Raw genomic sequence first — 10,082 nt, 5'->3', positions numbered from 1 at the left:
AAGCTTAGCCGTTAGGAAAGGTTTTCAGCAAGACTGTCAGAACACAGTGTAACTGCATCCTAGCACTTCAGGTATTTAAGTCAGGATGGCACAGTACATGGGAAACACAATTCCTTTCACCCTTTTAACACAGATTTAAATAATTAAAATATGAAATGATTCTGCTTAAATTTCCAGCAGCTGCAGATCCCCCCCACCCCATTTACCATCAAGATCTTACTCAGGAAGTGCAGATTTTCTGAAATCTTAGACTTCTCAGTAAAGAATGCATCTGCAGTGACCCTCTAGTCAAAACTAATCAGTTGTACCAGAATTAACACACAAGCCAGGCTCCAAGGTTTGCCCACTTGTGTCAGCTGGCAGCCTCCTTACAGAATTACAATATTGCAGGTTCAAGTCCTACTCCAGAGGCACAAAGAATCCATCAGACCTTCCAATGCAGTACCGAGAGAAGGCTGCATTGTAAGAGGTGCCAAATAGAACGTGGAAGACCCCTCTTCCCTTTCTAGAGCTACCTCAAAGAGATGTACGCTCAGGTTCTGGTGCCTGGCTACTGTTTCTCACCTTAACCCGTTTCATGCGACATAAATTATCTGGTCAGTTTCTATTTGCAACTTCTTAGCAAATGAAGCAGCTCAGCCTCACACCAGCATGCAGCAAGACCTGCATCACATTCAGACATGGACAGATAAGTGACAGATAACATTCACACCACGAAAGTGCCAGGCAATGATAATAAACGAGTCTAACCACCTACTCATGTCTTACTATTGTCAGATCCCCTACCATCAACATCGTGGGGTCATCAATGATTAGAAGGCGAACTGACAGCCACATGAATAGGGAAAAGGCTAGGCATACTGCAGTGAGTGTCTCGCCTTCTGACGCCCCAGAGACCTTCCATCATCTACAAGGCATGACCCGGACAGAATCCTCTCCATTTGCCTGACATGGTACAGCTCCAGCAACACTCAATGGCGTAGTCCAACCCCACTGAGAACAAAGCAGCCAATTTGATTGACATCCTATCCGCTGCCCCAAACATTCATTCCAAATACCATCACTCCTGTATCATCAACAAAATACACTACAGTTACTCCTGACAGCATCTCCCAAACCCATGACTTCTGCCACCAAGCAAAAGGACAGAAGAAGCAGAGGAACCCCACCACCTGCAGGTTCTCCTCCAAGTCACACACCATCCTGGGTTGGAAATATATTGCTGCTCCTTCAATTCTGCTGGGTCTAAATCCCAGAACTCCCTTCCTAACAGCACAGCAGTTCAAGGTGGCAAGCTCACTGCCACATTATCAAGGGCAATTAGGGGATGGACAATAAATGCTGACACGCCCTCAACCTGAAAAATTAATTTAAAAGCAAAAGCAAGCCTATTTAAGGAGCCTTGCTATGCACATTTTGAGGGCTGTACTTCTATTACAAGAATCAAGTGGGTTCAGACAGCTAGTTCTGGCTGTAAAGTGCTTTGAGACACTAAGGATCTAAAAGAAGTACAGAGAAATGCAAACTTCTCATACATCATTTCAAAAATAGACACTTCTCTTGAAACAGCACCAGCCAACCATTTCAGGACTTGTGAAAAAATGCGAAAGGTTTTCTCTGAAGATGGGAAAAGGATTCACTGCAGATGTGTAAATATGATAATGTACCAGCTAGGATTTTCTTCCAAAATTAACACCAAGAGGGACTTCAAGGAAACCTCAGTGCATTCCCGACACAGGAGGGGTGGTCCTTCTAATCAGAGACCAACTGGAAACAATGTCATTTGATTAACCCCAAATATCTTCACATTAAGAAGTTTCAGAAGAGCAATGACTGAAACCCAGTGCCCACTCAACAGATGGGAGAGATATTGGTCATTCACCACACTTGCAGTGCCCGAGGCTGTCAAAGGCACTCCATGAACTTGTCTCTTGCTGTGTGCTAATCCCTGGTTGACTTCAACACTTGCTTCCAAAGGCAATTCGTTCCCAGGTTCACCAAATAAAATTCTCAGCTTTTCCTAATTCTGACTTCTCAGGAGGTTAGAGAACTTTGGCTGATGAGGGATATTGAGGCTGTGGTCAAGAAAAAGCATACATTGGGTTTAGGAGGTCGAGGACGAGTGAATTTGTTGATGACCATAAAAAGATTAAGAATACTCTTAAGAGGGAAATCAGGAGGGCAAAGAGAGGGTATGAGGTGGATCTGGCAGGTTAAGAAAAATCCCAAGAGATTCTACATAATATAAAGAGTAAGAGGGTGGCTAGGGAGAGAGTAGATCCCCTCAGAGGTCAGCAGGGCTGCCTATGTCTCAAGCCACAGGAGGTGAGTGGGATTTTTAACAAATATTTTTCCTCAGTGTTTACTGAGGAGAAAATCGTGGTTGCTCAAGAGATACGGGAAATTAGTGGAGATGTTTTGGAGGAAATTCATATCATCAGGGAGGAGGTATTTGTAGCCTTATAGTGCATTGTGAATAAATCCCCAGGGCCTGACCAAGAACATCTTCGACTTTGTGGGAAGCTAGAGAAGAAATTGTGGAGGCCCTTGTGGAGATATTTGTTTCATCATTAATCACTGGTGAAGTTCCTGAAGACTGGAAGGTGGCTAATGTTGTTCCATTGTTTAAGGGTGGCAAAGACAAGCCAGGGAACTACAGGCCCGTCAGCCTGATGTCAGTGGTGGGGATGTTACTGGAGGGAATTCTGAGGGACAGGATCTAACAGCATTTGGATAGACAGAGTCTGATCAGGGTGAGTCAGCATGGCTTTGTGTGTGCAAAGTCATGCTTGACGAATCTTTCAGAGTTTTTATTTGAAGAGGTAACCAAAAAGGTACATGAGGGTAGGGCAGTGGTGTTGTCTATTTGGACTTTAGCAATGCCTTCGACAAGGTCCCGCCTGGTAGGCTGGTCTGGAAGGTTAGGCCCCGTGGAATCCAGGGAGAGCTAGTTAGGTGTTTTCAAAATTGGATCAGAGGTAGGAAACAAAGGGTGGTGGTTGAAGGCTGTTTCTCGGAATGGAGGCCGGTGACGAGTGGTGTGCCGCAGGGCTCGGTGTTGGGACCCTTGCTATTCGTTATTTATGTAAATGATTTGGATGCGACTGCACAAGGCTGGATCAGTAAATTTGCAGATGACATGAAATTAGGAGGTGTTGTTGACAGTGAAGGTTATCATAGACTACAGGCGTATCTTGATCAGTTAGGGAAGTGGGCCGAGGAGTGGCAAGTGGATTTCAATACAGATAAGTATGAGGTGATGCATGTTGGAAAGTTAAACCAGCGAAGGGCTTACACAATGAATGGTAGGGCACTAGGGAGCGTAAAGGAACAGAGGGACCTAGGAGTACAAGTGCACAGTTCATTGAAAGTGGTGTCACAGGTAGACAGGGTGGTGAAAAAGGCATTTAGCATGTTGGCCTTCATCAGTCAGGGCACTGAGTACAGGAGATGGGACATCATGTTGCAGTTGTACTAGTCGTTGGTGAGGCTGCACTTGGGAGTACTGAGTACAGTTTTGGTCACCCTGTTATAGGAAAGATATTGACTACCTGCTTTTCTCCACGGATGCTGCCTGGCCTGCTGAGTTCCTCCAGCATCATCGTGTTTTTCATTATAGGGAAGACGTGGTTAAACTGGAAGGAGTGCAGAAAAGATTTACGAGGATGTTGCCAGGACTAGAGGGCCTGAGTTATAGGGGGAGGTTAGCCAGGCTGGGTCTTTATTCCTTGGAACGTAGGAGACTGAGGCTCAACGTTATAGAAATGTTTAAAATTATGAGAGGCATACATAAGGTGGATGGTAACAGTCTTTTCCCCAGGGTAGGGGAGTCCAAAACTAGGGGGCATAAATTTAGGGTGAGAGGGGAACGATTTAAAAGGGACCTGAGGTCTAACTTTTTCACACAGAGGGTGGTGAGTATTTGAAGTGAGCTGCCAGAGGAAGTGTTTGAGGCAGGTACAATAGTATAATTTAAGAAGCACTTGGATACATATGTGGAGGGGCAGGGCATAAGGTACGTGGAGGGGTGCAGCTTAGAGGGATATGGGTCGAACGCAGGAAATTGGGACTAGCTGGGTGGGCACCGTGGTTGGCATGGACTGGTTGGGCCGAAGGGCCTGTATCCGTGCTGTATTGCTCTGTGACACAAATTCCTCCACAGCCTCACACCTTTCAATTTCTGAGATTTCGTCCAAACCCACATACCTCTCAGAATTCTCACTCTCCCTCTGCAGCCACCCCCCCCCCCCCAACCCTCAATTCTGGTCTCTTGCGCATCACCCATCTTCTCCAACTGCAGCTGCCTGGGCCCTTATCCTTTGCAACCTCCTCCCCAACCTCTCTGAACATTCCCTCCTCATTGACGAAGCCTTTGACTGTCTGTGCCAATGTCCCTCTCTTGACAGCAAGCTCTGGGAACACATCCTGTGATCCGACACTCCATTACATAAAAGACACTGCACCCTTGGCGTTGAAGCCCACAAGAACTTGCTTAAAATCACAACCTGAACATTTGATATACTTTTAATTAGAAAGCTTGAGGCTGCAACTCACCCATGGTTGCCAGATTTGTGGCTCTTCCTATCTTACTCGATGGGGTTTGCCCGCACATGCCCAGACTGCTGAGTGTACGGCAACACAGGGAGGTGCGCTACTGCATCACAGGAGAGAGAAACAGAACGACAGAACTAACAGCAGCAGCCCATGCAGCTTCATACAGCCCACAGAGCAATGCAGAACAAGTCTTTAAATCAATAAATCTTTTTACATGCAAATCATGTTCAGGCAGCTTTCTCCCACATGGACTTTAACCCTCACATATCTGTAGCTTGAGTCATCAGGAGCATACTCCTAGACTGCTCTCACATGACATAGATTTGTGTTCAACTGCCCTCCCTTTCCCCACAGAATAACCTGACAACGTTCAATTGACAACCCCCAAAAGCAGCAAATGGAAAGCAAAGCTGTCGACGCTGGAAACCCGAAATTAAAACAGAAACACTTAGCAGGCCAGGGAGCACGTGCAGAAACTGTTAACACTTCGAATGCCAGACTCTTCGACAAAACTGAGAAAGGGTCCACAAGACCATTGAGATATTGAAGCAGAACTGGATCGTTCGGCCCATCGAGTCTGCTCCGCCATTCTATCATGGCTGTTTTTTTTCTCAACTTCATTCTCCCCTGTAACCCTTAATTCCTGCCCCCCCCCCATCTTACCAATCAAGAACCTATCAATCTCTGCCTAAAATACTAAAATACACCCAATGACTTGGCCTCCACAGCCCTCTGTGGCAACGTATTCCACAGATTTATCACCCGCTGGCTGAAGAAATTCCTCCTCATCTCAGTTTTAAAGGGACATCACTTTATTCTGAGACTGTGCCCTCGGATCCTAGACTCTCCTACTGATGGAAACATCCTCTCTACTTCCACTCTATCCAGGCCTTTCAGTGTCTGGTGGGTTTCAATGAGATCCCCCCTTGTCCTTCTGAACTCCATCGAGTACAGGCCCAGAGACATCAAATGCTCCTCAAATGTTAAGCTTTTCATTTCCAGGGGTAATTTTTGTGACCCTCTCTGGACCCTCTCCGGGGCCACCACAACTTTCCTTAGATTTGGGGCCCAAAACTGCTCACAATATTCCAAATGCAAACGAGGCCCAGAGCCTGAAACATCAACCATTTCTCTGTCTACGGATGCTGTCTGACCTGCTGAGTAATGTTAGCATTTTCTGCTTATGGTCTTCTCAAAACAGGGTGAGTAATCCTACACAGCCTGCCAAAACCTTTTCGACAGCACCCCCCCCCCCCCCCCCCCCCCCCCCCAAAGACATGACCCAGCCATCCAGAAGGATAAGAGATCCAGGTGTATGAGAACAGAGTCACCTCAAAGATCCACCATCCCCCCACCCCTTACCTACCCCCAAGCCACAAGGGCTGACTAGGGACACATTTTAATTGCAGCTTCATTGTGGGTTGGGTGAAAATTTTCTCTGGAGTGGCAGAGGCTGAGGGGATGCCTGATAGAAGTTTATAAAATTATGAGAGGCATAGATAGACAGCCAGTATCTCGCACCCCCCTCCCCCGGGTCGAAATTTAAGGTGAGAGGGGTTAAATTCAAAGGAGATGTGCAGGGCACGTTTTTTTTTACACAGAGAGTGGTGGGTGCCTGGAATGCGCTGCCTGGGGTGGTGGTGGAGGCAGAGGCAGATATGATCGTTTTGTTTGAAGGGGCTCCTAGACACAAGAATGGAGGAATATGGACATTGTGTAGGTAGAAGGGATTAGTTTAGGTAGGCATTCAATTACTGGTTTAATTAATTTGGCACAACATCGTGGGCCAAAGGGCCTGTTCCTGTGCTGTATTGTTCTGTGTTCTAAAATCCTGGAATCCACTACAAATATAGCACCTTTAATTCATAGACTGCAGTGGTTCAAGTAGAGCAACTCAGCACCACCTCCTCAAGGGCTAAGTCACAACAAACGGTCTTACCACTAATTACCATGAATCAACTTTAAGGAAAAAAATACATATTTCATCTTTTATGGATTATTCCCATGCACAAAATGACCACATACGCACTCATCAGACCGCAAATACAATTCCATGGACCAGGGTGATAGAGGAGAGGGGGCTTTAACTGTATAAATCTCAATTTGCTCATCAAACCCTCATTCCCACCAGCTCCCACGCAAGATTCCATTGTGTAACAATATAATTTACATCAGAATTCACTGTGAACACTGCACCTCTTAAACACTTGACGCAGAATGGCAACACAAGCTACCCTTTTCTTCCAAAATGGGTCACAATTTCACAAAAAAAAATATTGTTTTTTTTATCCCCACAAGTGGCCACATTAAACAGCACACTTTTAAACCATAATCAAATTTGGCAAGTTACAATGTGTGAAACAGCATATGACAATGTATAAAACAGCCCGACATACAATCAGATTGAATAAAAGGCCACCGGTTTTCAAGTTATAATATTTGAAATGCCATGATATACAATAAAACACCCAACGCTTAATATCATTTTGTTTCTTTTTTATATAAAAATGCATTTTGTATTAAAAGTCTTGGAACAGGCAGACAGCTGTTAAATGCACGTCTGGTTTTGCAACATACAGAGGACGTTAGAATTCCTTGATACGCCAGAGTAAAGTTCCAGCGTCCAATCCCTTTCCCCCTTTCCCTCCCTACCTCCCTCCCTCTCCCCTTGCCCTCCCACCCCGATCATTGTTGGGGAATATTAGATTAGTACACAGAATACCAAACTGAGGGCAGACAGTTCCTTTAGAACCAAGAGATGACTTCTTGAACAGCTCAAAATGTAGGCAAAGGTCTATGGGTTCCACCAAGGAGAAGCAAATTGAATGTTGCCATGATTTGTGTGGGAACACTCAAAGGAAAAATTTAAGTACTTTTTTTTATTTTCAGTAGTGTGGAGGCTTTGACAAATTGGCACAGAGTCTCAAAGGCACTAGACACAAGGGTGGATGTTGGCCTGTCATCGATGGGTTCATGGACCACAGCACAGAAGTCAGTCATTGCCTGAACCCTCTGGGCTTTTACCATTTGTCCATATCTTTCCCTCCCCACCCACTTTAACCCCCTCTCCCCCAATAAAACCCCATCCACACCCCTCGCCCTTCGTTTGTACAAGTCTATGGTGGTTGGATTCACAGATCACAGTTGAAAAAAATACCATTGTTGCTTTCTGCTTTTCCCCTCCCCCCTCCCACCACCCGCCCCCCCCCCCCCCCCCCCCCCCCCCACACACACACACACTTAAATATATTTGCTCTGCCTTTGCCCACTTTTCACTGGGGTAGGGACATGGGGTTGGATGGGGTGGGAGGGAAGAGGAGGCACCAAAATAATAGACATTACAGCAGTTCAACAACAAAAAAAAATGTACTTCCTGCCCCCACCCTATGAACAGAACTGTAGTTATGATGAAGCTCTTATCCACGTTCGGTAGCTTCTGTTATACAGTCTCCAAGTTAGCTGGGCGCCACATTGTTATGGCTTCCAGATATCCACGTTTCCAACTTTGCATAGAAATTCTGTGCCTGCAGGAAGGGGGAAAATATTGCAATTAAATTAATCAGGAATTCAGCAGAACTTCTAACCCGCTAGCTGCAGTGAGTACGGCTACGTTGGCATTTATTTTTGATGGGGCGGTCTGCAAATTGTAAAATAAACCTTTTTTATATAAAAAAGAAAATCCTCCCCTCTTCCGCAGTCTTTGCGGGAAAGAATTTGGGACAGAAATCTAATTTAGCCTCGGTCCATTCCTTCAAAATTGCATATTACACTCACACACACACACACAGATGAGCAGAACACACGAGGAGGAGGCGCCAGCAGCTTAACAGCCCCACCATTTTAAGACAGGAGACTTTTTTTACTGGTGTTCAGAGAGACAGGAGGGGGAAGAGAAGCTGCTGGTTTAAACTTGTCTTCCTGGAAGTAGATAGAAGGGGGTTGAATCCCTCTCCCCATCCCCCTCACACACCCATCACGAGTGCCTCATCCTTATCACTATGAAAGCAAATCTCTTTCTCCCTCGCAATAGAAAAAGATCTCAGATTAACCCCAACAAAGTTAGCTGAAAGCACATCTTAAAAGCCTTACCTTCGTTTTATATCGTATAATATATATTTATATAGAAATCTATCACAGCACCACACACGAGGAACAACACTGGTCGTCTCCGTTAGGCTGAGATACATAGTTCATCTGTCGAACGATCTCTGCAAACAATTCGTCCACTGAGATTTTATTCTTGGCCGAGGTCTCCATAAAAGGGCAGTTCCATTCATCGGCGAGGGCTCTCCCTTCGCTGTAATTTACCTCCCTCTCCCCTTCCAGATCCACCTTGTTGCCCACCAGCAGCAGGGGTACCCTCTCGTATCTTTTCACCCGGATAATCTGATCTCGCATCGGCCTGATGTCCTGGAAAGACTGCTGGTTGACCAGGCTGTAGACCAGGATAAAGCCCTGACCGTTCTTGATGTAGAGGTCTCTCATTGAGGCGAACTGCTCCGTGCCCGCCGTATCCAAGATCTCCAGCACCGATGGCGACGAATCTACCTCGATCTCCTTCCTGTAGAAATCCTCGATGGTGGGGTCATACTTCTCGATGAAAGATCCCGTCACGAACTGCACGGTCAGGGCAGACTTGCCCACTCCGCCGCTACCCAACACGACTACTTTATATTCTCTCATGGTTTGACAGGAGCCACTTTCTCTTCCCCCTGCAGGGCTGGGTTGTGTGTGTGTGTGTGTGTGTGTGTGCGTTGCAAATCAGTGAACCTTCGCCCACATCAAGGAGTCGCTGAAATTGCTCTGAAATTACAATGGGTGAGAAAGCCCCTCGCTTGACGCTTGGAAACCGATCCGAAATTGCAACCCCCACCGGGCAAGAGCACTCTTCCACTGAACAAACAATGCAAGAAAAATAATAAAAAGAGAATCCTTTTTTTTCCTCTTCTCCCTGCCCTCCCACCCACCCCCCCTTGCACTCTGTTTTAGATCCGGTGCTGGATGCAGGGCCCTTCCAAGTGTTGCACCAGGGGGTTTCCACCGCTCGCTGGACAGTGCGGCTGGGCTGGAGCTCTCTCCCCTTCGATCAGAGTGCGAATCTGACGCGGCGCAGTCCCTTCCCACGGTCCTTCCTTCCCTCCCATTGACACCCAGGATTTTCAGGGCGTGAACGAAGGCGACTTCAGCCTCAAGCCGTTTGCTGGTTGGGGAGGAGCCACGTTCTTAAAAGGGCAACGGCAGTCCCGTGGGCCCCACCGGCAGCATCGCGGGTGAGGTGTGCTGGAGAATTGGAGACCACCTTCTTTTTGGCGTGTCGGCAGGGGAAACAGGCCCTTCGGCCCAGCTTGTCCCTGCCGAGCAAGTTGCCTATCCAGGACAAATAAGATTTCTTTATTGGTCACATGGTCATCAAAGCACAGTGAAATGCATCTTTTTGCGTAGGGTGTTCTGGGGGCCAGCCCACAAGTGTCGCCACGCTTCCGGCGCCAACATAGCATGCCCACAACTTCCTAACCCGTACGTCTTTG

The 10,082-nt window shown here is 46.7% G+C and overlaps 1 protein-coding gene across 1 annotated transcript; it reads right to left on the bottom strand.

Moving 5' to 3' along the window:
* Positions 1-7,759: 7,759 nt before the first annotated feature.
* LOC127572071 (ras-related protein Rap-2b) lies at positions 7,760-9,684 on the bottom strand. The gene is made up of 2 exons (XM_052018938.1): positions 8,644-9,684; positions 7,760-8,078 (listed from the first exon to the last, which is right to left on the bottom strand). The coding sequence occupies exon 1, from the start codon at positions 9,235-9,237 to the stop codon at positions 8,686-8,688; it is 552 nt and encodes a 183-aa protein (XP_051874898.1). The 5' UTR covers positions 9,238-9,684; the 3' UTR covers positions 7,760-8,078; positions 8,644-8,685.
* Between the last annotated feature and the right edge of the window lie 398 nt (positions 9,685-10,082).

Source organism: Pristis pectinata, chromosome 6, assembly GCF_009764475.1.
Source record: "Pristis pectinata isolate sPriPec2 chromosome 6, sPriPec2.1.pri, whole genome shotgun sequence".
NCBI lineage: Eukaryota > Metazoa > Chordata > Chondrichthyes > Rhinopristiformes > Pristidae > Pristis > Pristis pectinata.
The sequence above is the reverse complement of the archived record's forward strand: the minus strand, read 5'-3'. Positions and strand labels throughout refer to the sequence as shown.